Below are 21269 nucleotides of genomic sequence, written 5' to 3' on the forward strand. Positions count from 1 at the left end.
CCTGTCGTCTCTCTTTCCCCTCACCGAGGGGGCGAGACGTTTGCTTTCTAGGGAGTTGGCACGCCCAGTTCCGCCCGCTGGGTACTTGGCACTGAGCGCCCCTGAGGTGGAGAGGCAGAGACTGCTGCGTCCTCAGCCCGTCGAAGGCCGCCTCTTTCCTGCGCGCCCTCCTTCCCTCGCTCTCCGCTAGGGCGGGCCAGCCGGCTGCGCTTCCCGTCGGTTCCTTCGCGCCACGCCCGGCCCGGGAGGCGCATCTCCGCCCGTTGGAAGGGAGAGACACTGGCGGGGAACGGGAGTCCCTGCGCGGCGGCGGCGTCGGCTCTGGCTCCGGACATGCGCGCCAACCGTGAGGAGAGCCCGGCCAGAGTTGGTCGGCGAGCTCCGCCAAAGCCCTTCACCTGAGTTGGCGCGTCTTGCACGTGGGAACGGCCCCGGAGAGGAAAGTTTGGAGTCGGGGCAAAGAGAGTCGAGTCGCCGGCCAAGCTGGGAAGGAAGAGGGTCCCTCGGCGTTGCCGTGCCATCTCCCTCATGTCCTCTCCAGATTTGGCACGATTTAATTCTCGTAATGTAGAGGAAGAAAAACTTGGATCTGGGTAAGTATTTTAATTTTTTTTTTAAATTAAAATTGTATATGTATCAGATTTGCACCCGAAGATCTCAGGGCTGTTCACAGCATAAAAACACAGAATGCATAATGAAAACAAGAACAAAACGAACCGCAAAAAGGACAAAGAATGGTTGGTTAAACTCGTAGAGTTGGAAGGGACCTCGGGGTCATCTAGTCCAACCCCCTGCAATGCGGGAATCTCTTTGCCCAACGTGCGGCTTGAACCCACAGCCCCGAGGTTAAGAGTCTCCTGCTCTAGGAACTGGGAGAAACAAACATTTTCAAAATACCCTCGATTTTATCTTTAAATGTGCTCCTAGCAGTTGCTCCTTAAAGGGCTATGAGGAGTAATCAGCTTCTGCAGTGCCAAATACAGGGAGCTTATTCCCCGTAAAACAGTGGAGCTGAAAAAACATGTGCAGGATTGCACTGTTAATGTTATTTTTATTGCTGTTGACTGCTTTGTGGTTTTGTGACTGTGTTTTATAGGTTCGGTTGAAATGCACCTGCTTTTATTATACCTGCTTTTGCAGTATAGAGCAGCTAGCCTGTGCTTAAGTTTGTTTTGAGGTATTTTAATTTGCCATTTAACATGACTGGGTTTTTTTCTCTTGTCTACTCGTTTTCAAAAAAAAATGCACCTCCTTGCACTGCACTTGCGGTTAGCTTCCACCTGCATTCCATCATAACTCTATTTTAAGTGATCTGGAATGAGTTGTGATATTAGCTCTCATTTATGTACCTGAGAGCAAATGGTTGTATCTTCCAGTCACATAGGTGGGTTCTGGGATTATCCAAGCCACTTTGTGGAGTGCAGAGCTTAGCTCCTTATTTTTCAGAGCCGTGTGCCTGCACTTTGGGCTTGTCCACATTCCACCATTATTATTTTTAGTCCTTGTTTTCTCCATTTCAATTATACTGTGTTCACACTTCTGTTTACTACACACTCGTTGAGCTTCTAGTGTTGAGTGTTCAATCCACATTCACACAAATTTATCCAAAAAGCATATGCATCCTGTTATAAGATACTGCTTTCTAAAGTGTTGTTCCTCAAACCAACAGTTAGGAGTCTTTAAGCAATTCCTAATTCATCTCTAGCCAAGGTGTGCACACCTTTTGCATAAGGTAAAGGCATCCCATTCGACTCAATACCACCTGATGTATGTGCTGTGAAACGCACTGAGGGGAAATCTTCACTGCACTCCAGGATTGCTAACTTGAATAAAATATTGTGGGGGCCCAGGTAAGTCCCGCCCCACATAAGGACAAAGTGCACACACACCATTTGAATGGGAATGCCCCTCTTTTTTTTTTATTGTGGGGCTGGAGCCCCCACCGTCCGTAGAAGTTGACTCCTTTGCTGCACTGTAAGGCTGGAATGTGAACACAGCAGTCCACACCTGTGTGTGTTTGAATTTGTATATGAGGAACAACTTTCGTCTTTCCAAAAGTGAATTGGGCTCACTGCCTTGACCAATGCACAGTCACTTACAAGTATTTGGCCAGTCTTGTAGGCAAATATCCTGGCACACATTACCACAAAGGTGGAGGCACCTATTTTATTGTATTTCTTAATGTGCCAATATCATTTTTAATTGTTTGTGTGGATCATGCAGTAAGATCTTGGCCGTGCGCCTGTAAATTTCATTTACGGATGGCTTGTGGTTTTCAGTACAATTTCATCCTGTGGACAGATACTCACTACAATAGCAGCAGTAACTGATTTTTCCCAGTGCAATCAGAGAGGCATGAGCTGTTTGTGGATTGTTTTCCTTCCTTCTGTGTCGCTCATACTTCCCTTTTTAAACAATGGGTGGGCCTCACTTTTCCTGAGTACCACCAGTACAAATCTTGTTGGTCTCTGGGTGTTTATGCTGTAACCACGGCTAGCAGAATTCCAGGTTTAGATTTGCTGTTGGGATTGACAGCTGTTTGTGCACTTATGTGCATTAATTTTCCATATTGAAATAATTCGACTAATAATTCCTAAAAGAAGCACGTTCCCTTAAGAGGGTTAAGATGGTGTGGTTTTGTGGCATGCTAAAAATACAACAGTAGCTTACACACTTTTCTCTAATCCTCACAGAGAATATTCTGTGAAGAAGCATTCTGCTACCCATGCTTCTGTGCAAAAGGAAAGATAATGGTTCACAGGGAAATGTCTCACTATGGGTGTTTCATATCTTGACCCTAACACTTCCTATTCTAGGCCAGGGTGTGCCAAAAGCTGACACTGGTGTTGTGTCGCACTCTGGCACAGTTTGCATGCAGTGCTAAGCACAAGTGAGTGAGAGTGCAAGAAATGAAAATAGTAGACCCTTCACTCCTCCTGCAGTCCTATTGCTACTATACTACTCAGAACAAAGCCAAGGTTTGCCTTTAGCGTTAGGTGCAAACCAGTGCAAACATGGTTTGTCATGTTTCAGACAAACCATGAAGTGTAGCCAAGCAAAACAGATTCACACATAAAACTAAACCAAACCATGGCTTAGCGAGACAGCAGCAGGACCAGGAGAGGAATGAGGTGGTCGCCATCTTCATTCTGTGTGTCGTGGTCCCATCCCAAAACACAATGACAGTGGCTCTTACTCGAGAGTAAGGAAGAGAACTTTATTCAGGTTATAACAGTAAGAGGCTCAGCACCAAGCACAAGGTCCAGAAGTCAGGATTCCAAGGTACACAAGCAAGGCAAGGGATGCAGGACCGAACTGAAGCAACCAAGATGTCCCAATGGTTGTCATACCCCTCCTGCCAAGTTTTTGAAGATGAGGCAGGAGTGAGCTCACTCACGGGACTGCCACAGGGTCAGGTGTGTGTCCCACCTGGGCAGGTGCATCTGCTCCCTCTTACGCAGGTGGTGCTTGGTTCTTGGCAACAAGACTGTGTCCTGCTTTACTGATTCCAGCGTCTCTGGCTCCCCTTTTCCCACTTGGCCTTCTGTTGGATTATTGAAGTCCTCCCCCTTCCCCAATGACACCTTGTGCTCTGAAGGAGGGGTGATGGAGAGCAACATCAGATCTGCTTCCCTGTCTCCAACACCTTGAGTCAAAAGGGGAAGACTTCTCTCCCGGGATACCAGCCTTCAAGCCCCGCCCCCTCAGCCCCCTCCTCCTCCTCCTCCTATCATCTGGGTCTGCCAAACTATGGCAGAACCTCACAGAACCAAGGGACCCATGACACAATGCATTTGGACACAAACTTAGCCATCACTTGGCTTAGAATCAATATGGAAGCCAGGTCAATGTGGTGTTCGATTGAAGCTGCAACAACATTACACTCCCAGTGTTCAAAAGTAGCTAGGCACAAGGTATGTTTTGCGACTGGCACGGGTTCAGTTGTGATCCATGTGGTCCAGGTGGGCGGCCGATGTCTTCATCTGGATGGTCCCTCCAGCTTTCTTAAGCAGAAAAGCTCATTTATTGCATTTATATCCCAACTTTTCACCCAGTGAGCTTCATGACTGAGTGGGGATTTGAACCCTGATCTCCCAGGTCGTGGTCCAGCACTCTAACCAATACACCCCCTTGGCTCTCTAGAGTTCTTCTGCTACAGGGCAGCAATATAAGTAGGTAAATAAATATGTGGAAAGCAAAATGTCACTTAGGGAAAGATCTGAAATATTTACTTTGAAGCTTGAATTTGTTTTGTTCTGGATTGTTTTATTTGATGTTTTAAAGTGTTCTAAACTGCTTTGGGGATGCGGGTGGTGCTGTGGGTTAAACCACAGAGCCTAGGACTTGCCGATCAGAAAGTCGGCGGTTCGAATCCCCGTGACGGGGTGAGCTCCTGTTGCTCCGTCCCTGCTCCTGCCAACCTAGCAGTTCGAAAGCACGTCAAAGTGCAAGTAGATAAATAGGTGCCTCTCCGGTGGGCAGGTAAACGGCGTTTCCGTGCACTGCTCTGGTTCGCCAGAAGCGGCTTACTCATGCTGGCCACATGACCCGGAAGCTGTGCGCCGGATCCCTCAGCCAATAAAGCGAGATGAGTGCCACAACCCCAGAGTCGGTCACAACTGGACCTAATGGTTAGGAGTCCCTTTACCCTTTACCTTTAATCTACTTTGAATTTTTTCCCCTTTAAAATATAAGGCAGTACAGTGGTACCTCGGGTTACATACGCTTCAGGTTACATACGCTTCAGGTTACATACGCTTCAGGTTACACACTCCACTAACCCAGAAATAGTGTTTCAGGTTTAGAACTTCGCTTCAGGATAAGAACAGAAATCGGGCTCCAGTGGCACGGCAGCAGCAGGAGGCCCCATTAGCTAAAGTGGTGCTTCAGGTTAAGAACAGTTTCAGGTTAAGAACAGACCTCTGGAACGAATTAAGTACTTAACCCGAGGTACCACTGTATAGAAATGAAATGAATAATAATAGCAATAATAAATTTCGGGGGAGGGGAGCAGATAGGCATTCTGTTGTGGCGACCGTAACCTAGGTTTAAGGTGCCAGCCATTTGGCAATCAGTTTACATATCTGAGTTTCTAACGCTTTACACTCCTGTCACCAGTAAAAGCGTTAAGACTATGTTGGCAGTCTTATTATGAGACACCCATGAGTTGCATGTGGCAAGCCTATGCATGTTGACTTGAAAGGAAGCCCTGCCGCGTTCAGTGAGACTGGTTTCCATGCGTAGGATTGCAGCCTGAGGTCCAGAAATACAGAGCTGTGTCAACCAGCTAGACACCCATGCAATCTTGCGCCCTCTTTAAAAACAATCAGTTCAGTCTGGCCATGTGCTCTTGCACCAACGGAAGTAGCAGGCTATTGGTATAATAGATACCGTCTGGGCAGTGTTCATGCGTAGGATTATGTGTCTTTATGATGTGTCAGTTGCCTCACACAACCAATTTAAATTGGTTTCTCAGCTGCTAAAACGTTAGAGTTACTTCTCTGTGCTTCCACAGATAGGAGCATAGAAAAGTCCAGCTTCTATGTGACAAGAGTCTCTCTTCCTGATTGCCTGTTTGTGTGAAGTCATTCTAGGCTGCTAAAAGCGGCAACTCTGTGTGTAAATCCATGTTAGCACATTTATAATCCAAGTACTGTACTTAAACTTGAGATACCATCTATTATTGTAACTCGGTGAAGTCAAGAGCATGGTGAAATAGCTGTTGCGTGTATCCAATGAGCAGAAGAAAAAACGTTTGTCAAAATAAATTTCAGAGTGTTGCTCTTCGAGGCAAATCTTAAAAGGCTGTTCAGAAAAATCCTCTGGGTTTTTTTTTTGTTTTTACTGTAGTTGCAAAGACAGAACAGACATTGGACCTGGAACAGGACATGAGGAATAAAAGGAACAGGGAGCCCTTCTGATCAGAATGAAACAGATGTTGAAAGATTTTTCAAATCTACTGCTAGTTGTGCTCTGTGATTATGGTGAGTATTCGGTGTAAGCTGTTGGAGACAATTGACTGGTTATTTTGGAATCTCTTATAAATGGGTGGCTTGATGTGAACAGAAGAAGAAAGAAAGAAATGGAAATAAAGAAATTGTTATAATTATGTCTCTGTTTGCACCTGTAAAGAATACTATGCACAGCCTTCTAAAGTTTCTTAGAAAAAGATGGAAAGGACTATAGCTTTGTTTTTCTCTAGCAGTATTGCTGGGAAGTCAAATCTTGTTCCAGCCAACCCTTTATTTCACAGGTGGAAAACCTCTAGTTTATGGACCATTTCCCCCAAACCTCTTCCATCAGCTGACATCAGTCACCATCTTTTTTTCCAAGTTCTAACACACCTTGCCTTCTTTCCCCCCTTCATAGTGCAAGCTGTTCCTTTTCTTTTCAGTGACTGAAGATTCTCACCCAACCTCCTTTTCTCCAAGCTAAGCATTTCCAGACCATAACTCCTTCAACCTTTCCCCCTCTAATTTTGTTTTGCGCAGTTTTTAAAAAACGTACCCAAAATAGAGTACACCAGAGACGGCATTAAGAGGTATTGCTGAGAAATACACATTACGTGGCTGGAAATAATGTACTGATACTTATTTATAGCATTTCTGCTGCACTCTTCAGCTTGAAAAGGCTCCCAGAGCAGCTTGCGGATATCAGTAATAACTGCCCCACTCCTCAGGCTTACATTCTGAAAGGCATGACACTAAAGGGAAGAAAGGATTGGAGAACGGGAACCAAACTCTGGCACTCGTTATTAGTTACACATTTGTTTAAAGGTAAAGGGACCCCTGACCATTAGGTCCAGTCGTGACCGACTCTGGGGTTGCAGTGCTCATCTCGCTTTATTGGCCGAGGGAGCCGGCGTACAGCTTCCGGGTCATGTGGCCAGCATGACTAAGCCGCTTCTGGCGAACCAGAGCAGCACACGGAAACGCCGTTTACCTTCCCGCCGGAGCGGTACCTATTTATCTGCTTGCACTTTGAAGTGCTTTCGAACTGCTAGGTTGGCAGGAGCAGGGATGGAGCAATGGGAGCTCACCCCGTCGCAGGAATTTGAACCGCCGACCTTCTGATTGGCAAGTCCTAGGCTCTGTGGTTTAACCCACAGCGCCACCTGTGTCCCTACACATTTGTTTAGCTCCCAGCAATTGAAATACCTTCTCAGAACTGGCTACCGTGCAGCTGGATGCTGGCTTTTTGGGGTGGGGCTTTGTCCTTCTGGGTCCCAGCCATTATCTCATCAGGCCTGCATGAAAATCAGCTCTTGGGTGTCCAGGTAACACCACGGTCCCTAGAGCTGATGGATCCGCTGCAGAAGGATGCTTATCGTTCAAGAATTAGCCCTCTGCCCCAATCTTCCTAGAATTCACCATGATGGGCAGGTGAGGTCTCGAGGCTTCATTCAGGAAGCTTATTAGAATTCGTTGGCATCTCCTCACCGCTGCCACAGCAGGGAAGACTCAGAGGTGACCCTGGTGACACCCACCAGCAGGGGTGGAACTACTACGAAACTAATGCAGTTTAAATTTCAGGGCCCCTAGGCCTGGAGGATCCCCAGAAGCAGCTTCAGTCCACACTGCAAATTTACAAAACAGGTATTTAAAGCAACTTAACCCTCACCGATCAATCAAAAGTTTGTGGCAGATCCCAGTTCCTGCTTTCACATTTGCTATATGAGCATGTGAGAGCAGGCAAATAGCCAGATACGGTGCTGATGTGTAAATCAGCATCAATTCCCTGCTCTGCCCCCACCCCAGCAAAGGAATATTTGTATCTGGACACACACACCCCGCCAGAATCAAGCCAGCTGCAAAAGCTCAGATTTCACCTACTGCACTCCTATACATGTTGAACAGGCCAGAGGACAGGATAGATCTCTGTGAGACACCACAGGGAATAGATAATAGAGGATCCTGCCTTGTGGGAGGCCGAATGCTTCGCTTCTGGCTTTTGTCGGTTTTAATTTTCGCGTCTAAATCCCTTCTCTTTTTCTCTGTGATGCGAAGGCTAAATGAAATATTCATAAGCTCTGTCACAAAAGAAGCCTTCAAAAAGAGCGCTGCAGCATATTATCCCGTTTTTTCAACTTGGGTGGTATTTTCTAGAATTCTGCTTCAGTCGCCACCTCCCCTTTCATTTTTATCTTAACTAATATGCAATGTAAATGAAGCATTAATGGGTCAAGGTGAAGGCAGGAACGGCAATGGCTTGCAGAGCTCAAAGGCGGTGGCGGGTGGGGAAATTGCGCACCAAGCATTCTTCTTTTCCTGCCCCGTTGGTTAAATAATTCGGAAGTAGACAGGTGAGCTCATAACCCACAGACTTCAGGGTCCTTTATTACAGTGAAGATGCTCCAGGTTCTTCAGGCCTTTCCAGCTTTCCAAATGGTATTATGTTTTAAGACTTTTGAATACTAAGGGCTATTTTTGTGTTAGAGGTCAACTCTGTTCTCTTGTAACTTTCTTTCATATCCATGTTGTTGTTGTTGTTTAGTCGTTTAGTCGTGTCCGACTCTTCATGACCCCATGGACCAGAGCACGCCAGGCACTCCTGTCTTCCACTGCCTCCCGCAGTTTGGTCAAACTCATGCTGGTAGCTTCGAGAACACTGTCCAACCATCTCGTCCTCTGTCATCCCCTTCTCCTTGTGCCCTCCATCTTTCCCAATATCAGGGTCTTTTCCAGGGAGTCTTCTCTTCTCTTTTTTTTTTTTTATAAAATATTTATTGAAGTTTTCAAAAAGTTTAAGAAAAAACAAAACACACACAAAAAAAGAAAAAAACCCAAAACAAACATATACCTTTCAATAACATTTTTCCTTGACTTCCCCACATCTCCTCTTCTTGTATTCCAATTCAATTTTTAGTTCAACAAGTTCCTGTCCCCAAATTTTACCTTATTATATTTAAATCCTTTTTGTTTAACCAATTTTAACATAAATCTCAATCTTAATACATCAAATCTTATTCTTAATACCTTTTTCTAAAGTCGACCCCAATTCCATTTCACGATTTCCCCATTTTAATCTAAAATAGCAAAACAGATTATTTACAAGAAAGAAAAAAAAGAATATATTTATACCGCCTTTGGATAGCCAAAACCCCACTCCCCACTTTTCCCGGTTTCAATCTCCAACCACTGTCCATCAGTCCATCTGGTATCAGCCTGGTGATCTCACATCCGAGGCCCTTAAGTCTCTCTCCTTTCCTCTCTGCCGGTTTTTTTGATAGTCCTTTGTGTTAAACGCCAGATCTCGGAGAAGCTCTGTCCCCATAAGGTCCATACTTCTTCCTGCCAGGCCACCATATTTAAAATTGTAATCCAAATCTTGTTTTTTACTTCTTTTAAGTCCAAATGTCCCAGAAACTCCTGCTTCCACTTTGGTCAAATTTGTCTTTCCCTTTAAGTCCATCTTTACAGGCCTCTGGCCTGCCAGGTCTCCATATTTATAATTGTAATCCAGATCTTGTTTTTTGCTTCTTTCTTTAATCCTCTGCTGCATTATAGCTCCTCCTTCCTTTCCCTCTAAGTTGTCATATGTAGCTTCTTCAAATTTCTCAAATTCCTTTTCTTGTTCAGCTGCAAGAGTTTTTAGTTCAAGGGCACAGTCTTTTTGTTCTGGTACAGAGACTTGAGTCAAGTCCCTTCCAATTTCCACAGGTTTATTTGCTTTTTCATTCAATATTATGACATTTTTAGACAAAACAATGCTTTGTTCATGAAGTTTTCCCAGGCTACGAAAGATCTTCTCAAGTGCCGTCTGTATTTTTCCACTTACAGCCATTCTGTAATGTCCCAGAGCCCCCTCTAGGGGAGTACTGGTTACTTAGTATTCCTTCCAGTTGTAAATCCAAAAGTCCTTTATTTTCCTTGATTTTCGACAATTTGTTACCTAAATGTAACAAATATGACCAGCCGAGGCAATAGAAACAAAGTTCTCTCTCTTTTTTTCCCCTCTCAGCTTTGACAGCTAATTTGACAGCTGTCAAAGTCTTTTAAATCTCTCCAACAGGCTCCCTCGCGGATCGCTCCCGGGTCCTGGGGGAGGGGTAACAATCCACTTTCAGAATTAATTCTTATCCTCCAGCACATTCACTTATACTGCCAAAACGTGAAATTAGTTACTTTTGACTTCCCACGAAGAAGATGTTCTTTTCAACCTTAGTTATCTAGTCCTTGCTTTAAAATGTTTACAAAAGGGGGAGACGGACTTCCTCTTTGCGCCTTCCCCGCTCGTGCCGAATCAAAAAAGGTGATTTTTAATATCCAATTTCCATAATACTCACGGGTTGTTACTTTTAGTCCAAATTTCAAAGGAAGAAGTCAGCGCTCTCCAACCATGGCATGCGGCTTCGCTTCGCGGAGACGGGTAGACAGCTCTCAGCTCCGCGCCGCTCACTCCCGGTATGTTCCGGAGCCTTTAAAAAGGCTCCTTTGCAGCGGGGGGGGGGACGCAAATGGAGCCCGCCGAGCCTTCAGTTCACAGGCTTCCCCGCCTGTGATTTTTTTCGGGTCCCTGCTTCGCCGTAGCGGTAGAACCCTGGCTCCACGAAGCAGATTTCCTCCGGAGATCGGAGGAAATCCGCCATTACAGTTGCTGGCGCTGACCGGAAGTCCGGGAGTCTTCTCTTCTCATGAGGTGGCCAAAGTATTGGAGCCTCAGCTTCACAATCTGTCCTTCCAGTGAGCACTCAGGGCTGATTTCCTTAAGAATGGATAGGTTTGATCTTCTTCTTAATAATAATAATAATAATAATAATAATAATAATAATAATAATTTTTTATTTATACCCCGCCCTCCCCAGCCAAGGCCGGGCTCAGAGCGGCTTACAAGCAATAATAAAAACAAGATGAATGATTACAACTTAAAAACAAAAATAAAATACAACATTAAAATAATGGAACATTAAAATATTAAAATGTAGCCTCATCGCAGGAGGAGAAGGAAAAGAAAAAAAGAAAGAGAGAGAGGGCGGGAATCAAATTGGCTCCAAGCCGAACAACTCTGGCAGAACAACTCTGTCTTACAGGCCCTGCGGAAAGAAATCAGATCCTGCAGGGCCCTGGTCTCATGAGGCAGAGCGTTCCACCAGGCCGGAGCCAGAGTTGAAAAGGCCCTGGCTCTGGTTGAAGCCAATCTAACCTCCTTAGGGCCCGGGACCACTAGGGTGTTGTTATTTATGGATCTTGAGGCTCTCTGTGGGGCATACCGGGAGAGGCGGTCCCGTAGGTACGAGGGTCCTAGGCCGTGAAGGGCTTTAAAGATCAAAAGCAGCACTTTAAATCTGACCCTGTACTCCACCGGGAGCCAGTGCAGCTTGAAAAGCACTGGGTGAATATGCTCCCATGGCAGAGATCCCATGAGGAGCCTCGCTACAACATTCTGCACCCGCTGGAGTTTCTGGGACAGCTTCAGGGCAGCCCCGCGTAGAGCGAATTACAGTAGTCAAGCCTGGAGATGACCGTCGCATGGATCACTGTGGCCAGGTCGGGAGTCCATGAGACTCTCAAGAGTCTCCTCCAGCACCATAATTCAAAAGCATCAATTCTTCTTTCAATCAGCCTTCTTTCTGGTCCAGCTCTCACTTCCATACATCACTACTGGGAAAACCATAGCTTTTACTATACGGACCTTTGTTGGCAAGGTGATGTCTCTGCTTTTTAAGATGCTGTCTAGGTTTGTCATTGCTTTTCTCCCAAGACACAGGCATCTTTTAATTTTGTGGTTGCTGTCACCATCATATCCATGTTTGGGAATATTAAAGGGAAATACTGTGGGGGTGGAGATGTGGGATAATTTGTAAGGTTTGTGGGAGGAGCAAAATATTTAAAAAATGTTGACTGAATATAATTTTCCACTAAAAATACTGGGGTGAGTTCATAGGGGAAATGCTGGAAAGGGTTAAATTTTGCTGATAGGGATAAATGAACACCTCCCATTCATGGCCAACATAATAAGCTGGACTTTACAGTTGACCGTAAGATACTAAGGAGTTCAGAAAGTGTTACTGCATTTCTAAACCAATGATTGAATAAAATCTCCTTTTCTCCCTGCTCTCTCACACATTTCCCTTTATGAATACTTCACAAAATTGCATATAAGCAAATTATGATGCGTTGTCTAGAAGTTTGATATTGTTTTAAAAGTTTGCATATCTGTGGGGAAGTCTTCTGCATTATGGGTGGAGTGTCATTTCTGCTGTGGATTCGGTCGTAACTTTGGGGCATGCATGTAATGAATTGGGCAAATTGACTTGCTGAACAGAAGGTCGGCGGTTCGAATCCCCGCAACGGGGTGAGCTCCCGTTGTTCGGTCCCTGCTCCTGCCAACCTAGCAATTCGAAAGCACGTCAGAGTGCAAGTAGATAAATAGGTACCGCTCCGGCGGGAAGGTAAACGGCGTTTCCGTGTGCTGCTTTGGTTCGCTAGAAGCGGCTTAGTCATGCTGGCCACATGACCCGGAAGTTGTCTGCGGACAAACGCCGGCTCCCTCGGCCTATAGAGCGAGATGAGCACCGAAACCCCAGAGTCGGTCACGACTGGACCTAATGGTCAGGGGTCCCTTTACCTTTACTTTACTAGGCTTCTAAAGCCTCTTATAACCAGCTTCATCTGCGTCTTTCTGAGTAACTGACCACCAGCAGGTTGAAATTGAGAATGTTTTTGGGAGCTGCTTGTTAGTGCAGAGTGTGAAGGTTACATTGGATTTCCTAAAAAAAACAACCTCTTAAATCTCCCTATCTCCTCCCCTTCCCCTTGCGTTGATTCTTTCTCTTCAACTATTGACCTTGTCAAATACTTTCTTTTCAGTTCTTGGAGCAGTGGAGTATCTCCTCTTGGAGCAAGCAACTCACGTAGCCTTGAGCAATGGCACTGTGTCGGTTAGCTTCCAGAATTATTATGACAGCAACGTAACATTGAAAAATGGTTCCATCCTGCTCATAGATGCCAGCACCAATCAAACTGTCGCCAGAAAACAGCTTCTGCAAAACCAGGACCAAGATATTGTTGTCTTTGAGTGCTTCCATTTTAAGAGTGCCGGGAACTACTGGTTCAGAATGGAGAACCAGTGGAACGGAGAGAAGACCCCACTGAGTGTCGTCTGGCCTGTATTCCACTTTGATTTGAGGAGGACTTCTGAAGCGGTTGAGTCTTCCCTTCAGCTCAGGCTGTTTACCGACGAATATTTGTGTCCGGTGAATAAGACGGTGGTTTCTCTGGATGTTATACTGACCAGCCGCTTCTATGAACTGGGAAAACAGATCTCGAATGAGACTGTGGGACTGAGAACTAGCAAAGAGCTTTCTCTCGCCAGGTCCCAGTGGGTAACGCTTGACTGTCGCTTGGTTGGCCAAGAAGCCTACATGACTCTATTCCTGAAATCGGCAGAGACCAAGTCAGTCATTGCTTCAGAAGGGCCTATTGATCTCGTGCGCAGATTTGGGTACAAGCTGGTCGTGGCAGGAGAAGTGACATGTGAGTCTTCGGTTGTGGTTTCTGTCATTCCTCCTCCCTGCACGTCTCCTGGTGGGAACGTTGCTGTGTTCAAAGACCTTGGGCCTTCTGGTCAGAGGGCATTAAGGCTGCAGGAAAGTATCATGAATCCAAAGGACGGCCAGATAGAATTCAACTGCACATTGTTCGACGAGGGTGCAAACAAATACTGCTTTGAATTTAGCCTTTTGCACGGAGACAATGCCCCACCGAGAGCGAGGGAATGTGCGCTAATCCAAAGGAATGTTGGTCTGTATTACCTTTTGAGAAAGGCTTCATTTGAAAACCCAAAGGATTATGAGATGTCTTTGTGATTGCATGCCGTGCATCTGTGCGTCGTAGAGCCTGGAATATGATTGCATTTGCAGCGTGACCCACCCCCAATGCAGAGCTGTGAGCACAGGCTAGGACCCCCATAAAACACGATGATAAAGCCCTTTAACTAGGTGAGCAGCAGGGAGACCAGACAAAGGCTGGCAGGTGACAAGGATGGGAGGCAATGACGGGGAAGAGGTTTGTAATACCTTATGGGAAACGCCTCTTGTAGTGGAGAGGGGTAATCTCAGCTTTTTGCTCATTTTCTAAAATGCCATGTCTTATTCTGATAAGAATAAGAATTTTATTACTGTATTTTCCGGCGTATAAGACGACTGGGCGTATAAGACGACCCCCCAACTTTTCCAGTTAAAATATAGAGTTTGGGATATACTCGCCGTATAAGACTACCCCTCTTCCAACGCACACCAAATAAAAATTTAAAAAACAGTCTCCAGTCTGGCTCAGAAATCCGCTCCACTTCCCAGTGGCTTCTGGGGCCAATTTTCAAGCGTATTTCTGCTTCATCTAGAGAGCTTGGTGTCTTCTGATTTAATTTGCTGTCATTTTATCCTTTGGTGGGAGAACTGCTGCTGTAGCCGGCGTATAAGATGACCCCCGACTTTTGAGAAGATTTTCCTGGGTTAAAAAGTAGTCTTATGCACCAGAAAATACAGTATTTATACCCCGCCCATCTGGCTGGGTTTCCCCAGCCACTCTGAATGGCTTACAACATATCCAAAAACATAATAAAAACATAAATCCTTAAAAACTTCCCTAAACTGCGCTGCCTTCAGATGTCTTCTAAAAGTCAGATAGTTGTTTGTTTCCTTGACACCTGATGGGGGGCTGTGTTCCACAGGGAGGGCGTCACTACCAAGAAGGCCCTCTCCCAGCTTTGCCAAAAGGGATTCTAGATAGCTTTGGGCAAGACACTGTGAGCATCATCTCAGAAAGGCATGCCCCAACACCCTTAGAGAAAAGGGCTTGGGGGAAAGGTGTAACTTAGTGGTAGAGCATCGCTTGTCACACGCAGAGGTCCCAGGTTCAATCTCTGGCATCTCCAGGGTAGGGCTGCGAAAGACTCCATAGCTCAGGCGCTGATAATGCCAAGGTTGCAGGTTCGATTCCCGTTAAGAGACAGCTGGATATTCTTGCACTGCAGGTGGTTGGACTAGATGATTCCAACTCTGTCATTCTGTGATTACCTTCTTAGAGCTGCTGCTGGACGGTTTGAACAATATTGAGCTCTACGGACCAGTGGCCTGACTCTGTGTACAGCAGCTTCCTCTGTTCCTATGTCAGAAGACTCCCTGGTGTGTGCTCATAGTGTGTTTAGAGACATGCACCTCCCCTTTACAATTTATAGCAGCAAGCCACAAGTAGGGCACTTGCAGTGTAAAGTCTGAAGCCTGTCTGGTTCTCAGCTTAGCTCGCCCTGCAGAGTTCTTGGGAGGAAATGAACTCCAAGGCTCTTTGCTTCTAATAATGTGTAACCCAGGCAATTGGTAATAAGGGGGCAGCTGTGAAGATGTTTGATCACATTTGCCTACAGGAATGGGGGACCGCATTGCCTGTACTCTTATTCCACAGGTAAAGGTAAAGGGACCCCTGACCATTAGGTCCAGTCGCGGACGACTCTGGGGTTGCGGCGCTCATCTCGCTTTATTGGTCGAGGGAGCCGGCGTACAGCTTCCGGGTCATGTGGCCAGCATGACTAATTGGCTTCTGGCAAACCAGAACAGCGCACGGAAACGCTGTTTACCTTCCCACCAGAGCGGTACCTATTTATCTACTTGCACTTCATGCTTTCGAACTGCTAGGTTGGCAGGAGCAGGGACCGAGCAACGGGAGCTCACCCCGTCGCGGGGATTTGAACTGCTGACCTTCTGATCAGCAAGTCCTAGGCTCTGTGATTTAACCCACGGCGCCACCCGCGTCCCTTATTCCACATGTACTGGGCACTATAAGACTGACTACAGAGCCCGAACGCAGGCTGTGGGGCACTGCTTTACCATGTTTCTGTGCTTCAGTTGCTATCAATGCAGAGGTTGTACTTTGGGGAAAATGTCAATTCCAACCAGCTGATTGAGTGTTAGCTGGGAAAGGTGTGGCTTGCTGCAGGCTTGTTCAAGCCTCCTTTCAGAAGGGCAGGGCAGTCTCACCCCTGCCATTAGCTGGCAATTGCTCCAGAAACCATTCCTGACGCTGATTATGTAGCTGCCTGTTACCTAATCTCTAGCTTCTCTTCCTTTTGAAAAGGGCATGGCAAGATCCCTTGAAGCTTCAGGCGCAGGACACGTCACCACTGGGAGAATCCACCTAATTCATTAGCAGTGGGTGCAGCCTAGGAGTGCCGTCTTTTCATATTCACCTTTTCCCTGCGCTTCTTAGCAGTGTGGCATGCATATTCCTTGCACTGCAAGGAGCTGGACCAGATGACCCTCATGGTCCCTTCCATTTCTACAATTCCTTGTTAAAACAGGGATGAGGAATGTGTGGTCCTCCGAGATGTTGGACTACATTTCCCATTCCTCCCCCCCCCCCCCCCCGGCCATGCTGTCTGAGGCTGGTGAGGGTTGGAATCCAAAAACATCCGGAGCTTCACAGGTTCCTCAATTCTCACACACACACACCATTTTTAATCTCCATGTCAAAAAAAAAGATCCACCTGTTTATTTTCTCCTGTTAAAGTGAGGTCACCTTTTCCACACCTGTTTTCTCTTTGGTCCCATCAGCCACCTGCCTTCTCCTCTCATTTGCTGCTTAGGAAAATGAATGTTTTGGTGGGTGATGAGATGAGCAGAAAGAAGAAGCTGTAGGTACAGCTTTCTTGAGCAGGGAAGGGGGGAAATAATAATAATGATGATGATAACAATAATAACAACAACAACAACAACAACAACAACAACAACAACAACAACAACAATAATAATAATAATAATAATAATAATATATTATTTATACCCCACCCATCTAGCTGGGCTTCCCCAACCACTCTGGGCGGCTTCCAACAAAATATTAAAATACAGTAACGCATCAAACATTAAAAGCTTCCCTAAACAGGCTTTTCACTGGCCAGCATCTCAGACCTTTCAGCTGCATAACTAAGAAGGACTCTGTGTTACCGAGGAACACAACAGGTGTGTTTATGAGTCTACACTAACGTGTTCTGCTTGCACCCATCAGTCCCAGAGAGTGGAGCCTGGTGGCTGTGGTTCTTTTATTTGGGCTGTGAGGGGTTACCAGTGGCCCTGCAGATGTTGTTGGACCACAATGCCCACCATGCTTGACAATTGACCACGCTGCCTGGGATGTTGGAGGACAACAATAACTAGAGCACCGTAGGTTCCCCATCCCTGATTCAGAGGTTCCTTCTTGTCTGGGTGGAGTCATCTGCAGATGTGCAAGTGACCTCAACGCAGCTGTGACCTCCATATTTTTCTCCTCTGCATCTTTATTATGTAGCATCTTAAAGGTAAAGGGACCCCTGACCATTAGGTCCAGTCGCGGACGACTCTGGGGTTGCGGCGCTCATCTCGCTTTATTGGCCGAGGGAGCCGGCGTACAGCTTCCGGGTCATGTGGCCAGCATGACTAAGCCGCTTCTGGCGAACCAGAGCAGCACACGGAAATGCCGTTTACCTTCCCGCCGGAGTGGTACCTATTTATCTACTTGCACTTTGACATGCTTTCGAACTGCTAGGTTGGCAGGAGCAGGGACCGAGCAACGGGAGCTCCCCTCGTTGCGGGAATTCGAACCGCCGACCTTCTGATCAGCAAGTCCTAGGCTCTGTGGTTTAACCCACAGCGCCACCCGTGTCCCTTATGTAGCATCTTAGCACGGTGCTAATGTAGCACATGGGCCAAATGAAACTCAGTCCAGATGAGGCTGAAGCAGTGTTGACCTGCAGCTCTTTTGACCTAGGGTTGAGACAGCATCTGACTTTGGGGCTGGTTCCCACACGTACGTACTCGAAATTTCTTAACACTTGATATGTGCAAGCTTAATGAGTGAACTGCGCTACCTGAGAAGTATTGTGTTTGAGTTGACTTTGGGTGATAATAGTTTCTACCTGTGGTGTTGTGGTCTCATTTGCTTATGTAATTTAGGAACCAAGGGTTGTATTCAACAGTGATCTAAGTTGCTTGTTCCATAACCGCAAGGATTTCTCTTGTGCAACAAAACGTTCTCCCCCTGATACCTCCCAACCCTCCAGCTCAGATTTGGGAATAGCTTTGGTGCACATGCAGAGGGGGACAGGGAAGACCCACTGTACTAGCAGTAATCCTTGCACAGTTATTTAGTTAATATTGCTCTTAGAGATCTGCCTTGCATCCAGTCTGTTCTGACTGGCAGTGGCTTACCAAGATCTCAGGAAGAGATCACTCTGCTGCTTGGTATTTTACTGCTAACATGAATTGCCAAGGATTGAACCTGGAATACACACAAAACGTAGGCTCAGCACTGAGCTATGGCCCACCCGTATGTATGTATGTATGTATGTATGTATGTATGTATTTATTTGTTCATTTATTTTAAAGTGTTTATATACCACTTAATATTTCTGAAATCTGCATGAAAAATATAAACAAGGGAATTAAAACAAAAATACAGCGCAAAACCTGTAAAGGAGTAGTACAAGGGCATATGGAAACAATAATTCAGACAAGTGAAAAGGGTCCGATGTTATGTGTTACAAGTGTTTATAGTCTATCCTCTTGCAAAACACTAGGGCAGTGTACAAAAGCATAAAAAACATTTAAAAGCAATGCATATCAATCATTAAAATGACTGGCTAATTTAGGGACATTTTAGACAACTGCATAGGCCTATGGGCATAAAAAAGTCAACAAGAAATGGCAGAAAGCAAAAGGCGAGATGTGTTTTTACAAGACGTCCGAAGCAACTGATGTTTGCAGCTTTATGTATGGCAGAGTTCAGAAGGGCATCCCATAATACAGACAGAACAGTAGCCAGCTTCCAGGTCACTGCTCTGCTGCTACTTAGATGTTGTCACTTGATGCTATAATCAGTAAGTGAACAACTGAACTCATCCTTGGACCGAAAGGCAAATTGCAACCGGGATGCTTCATTTCCCCACAAGGTGGAGACGTCTATCCAATTTAGACGTTCCCAGTGTCAGTCACGCCTTCACATCTTCAAGCCAGGGCTATTGCGACACACGCTGGATACTGAAAACTGTCTGCAGCTGGGGTCGAAGGCAAAAACTTACTTCTCCAGAGGGTTGGGCCACAATATTTTTGTTGTTCAGAGTGCCTGGTGCCTCATGAGCACTCTTGCTTTCTGAGAGGTATTGTGTTCAATAATAGTTCTGCCTGTGGTGTTTTGGTCTCATTTGCTTATGTAAGTTATGAACTTGCCAATACATGGCTGACCGCATCTGTCTTCCAGTGTGTAGGGTAGATGACGGAAGAGGCATTGCTGTTACCCCTGGCAACCAGGCCTGTGGTATTTGATAGGTGGAATGGTCAGCTCACCGCAAAGAGACACTTTCAGAAAAGGCCGCTCAGCCTGGAAAGTGTTGCCCTTCTTTTTTTTTTTATAAATTTTTATTGATTTTACAACATATTAAAACACAATACAACTAACAATTGACAACACATAAACAGACAAACATGTAAACACGTATAATTTCTTAACCTCTCTTTCTTGAACCTTGTTTCCACGACTTCCCCATACCTCCCTTTTCTGCATCCCTGTTTTAAACTTTTCCAGCAACCCCTAATTTCAGTACTTGTAATTCAGTTTCTAATCTTTTTCCTCTTACCCAATTATTTATCACTGCAATTCTGTTTTACATTACCCATGACATTTTACACTCATTAATTTTACAACAGTTCTTAAGATAAGCTTTGAATTTCTTCCAATCTTCTTCCACCGTCTCTTTCCCTTGGTCACGGATTCTGCCAGTCATCTCAGCCAGTCCCATATAATCAATCACCTTCGTCTGCCACTCTTCCAGCGTGGGTAGTTCTTGTGTCTTCCAATACTTTGCTAAAAGAACTCTTGCTGCTGTTGTAGCATACATAAAAAACGTCCTGGAAAGTGTTGCCCTTCAGGTGACCACCCGTAGTTAGTTTGGGTACAGTGGCAATGTGTGGCCTGTGTGGCCTTTCAGATGTTGTTAAACTACAACTTCCGTCAGCCCCTGCCAGCATGGCAAATCGGGCAGGCATGATGGGTGTTGTAGTCCAACAACATCTGAAAAGCCGCAGGTTCTCCATCCCTGGTGTAAGGCTGCTATCTGCATCTTGGCGAATCACCCAGGTCCTTTGCTTTCCCCGCTTCCTTCTGTATCCAGCACCCATTTTACAGTCCTGTTTGCATACGGGATAACTTCCTCCCTGTAAGAGATTGAAAGGCTGGATTTGCCTACTACTATCTCGTAACTGGATCAGCCTACTAAGAGAAGGCTGAGGGTCAGATTTGAATGTACCCGTCTTCAAGGCTAGCAATTTTCTGTCTCTCTAATGCAAGGTATCCCTTCAGTAATGCAGAGTTTGTGTATTCACAGGATCCTGGGGACTTTGGCAGGCCTGGAGCCCCTGTAGTGTGACTTGTGGGGACGGCACCCGAGAGCGCTATCGAGAATGTCCCGCGTCTTTCCCGTTCCCTATAAAGCAAGGCTGCGCTGGGAGACAGCAAGAAACGTCTCTCTGCTCCTTGGAGGAGTGCTCCAGTACGTAGTCTTTATGTTGAGATTGCATTCTCACTCACAGTGAGTCTGGGGCAGGATGGAAATAAATAAAACGGCAATAATATTATTATTCTCCTCACCTCCTTGTGTCAGTGAATACAAGCTTTGTCCATCCCAGTGTGTTTTGTGTGGGGACGATTGTCTTTGTGAAACCTCAGGACAGGCAGAAGGAAGAAGACTCAAGGGTAGAGCTAAAAGGTTTTATAGGCAGACACGCAACATGAAGGTGTCATTTAAGAATGACATACACATCTGCAGAATGCCGATGCCTGAACTACTGTGGTTAAGTTTTCCGTGTCCAGAAAGGGCTGTAATTGCCTGTGGCGATCACACAGGGTCCCCGGATGTTTAACAGTCTATTGATCCCTGTGCCACCACTGTGCTCGCTTCCCCACTGCCATCAACCCGTTACTCTCGGGTAAAACACTGAGTCCAGACAGTTGTTAAAAGTGAACCAAAAAACAAACATTTTACAAACATTAACAAGTTTATGGTTTCTCAGATAATATTCCTGTCAATATCTTAACTTTAGTTTCTTTACCGGCCTATACCTTCCTAATACCTTCTGACTGATTATCTCAACTGTTTGACTGACTCCTCTTAACAGATTCTCTCCCTCTCTCACATCAGACTAGCCCAACCCGCAGACTTATTCTCTCTGTCTCTTCTAACTCCAGACTGTCTTCTCAACCACCCTAACTCCCTACTACTCCAAAAACCCTCTGTGCTTAAACCTTATA

General features: G+C 45.7%; 1 protein-coding gene across 4 annotated transcripts in view; it reads left to right on the plus strand.

The window, feature by feature from the left end:
* Positions 1-21269, plus strand: part of THSD1 (thrombospondin type 1 domain containing 1) — a 26039-nt gene continuing 4770 nt past the window's right edge. Inside the window, exons 1-4 of one of the 4 annotated variants that reach the window (XM_083606454.1) lie at positions 1-593; positions 5851-5984; positions 12810-13742; positions 20347-20511. In XM_083606454.1, the coding sequence (XP_083462580.1) occupies positions 5927-5984; positions 12810-13742; positions 20347-20511 (1156 nt within the window). In that variant the 5' untranslated portion in view covers positions 1-593; positions 5851-5926. Of the gene's footprint in view, positions 594-5108; positions 5259-5317; positions 5630-5850; positions 5985-12809; positions 13743-20346; positions 20512-21269 lie in introns of those variants that run through there. The other 3 variants (XM_083606455.1, XM_083606456.1, XM_083606457.1) reach the window with 3 other exon arrangements.

The sequence above is a fragment of the Podarcis filfolensis genome (genome assembly GCF_964270895.1).
Source record: "Podarcis filfolensis genome assembly, chromosome: 3".
Taxonomy (NCBI): domain Eukaryota; kingdom Metazoa; phylum Chordata; class Lepidosauria; order Squamata; family Lacertidae; genus Podarcis; species Podarcis filfolensis.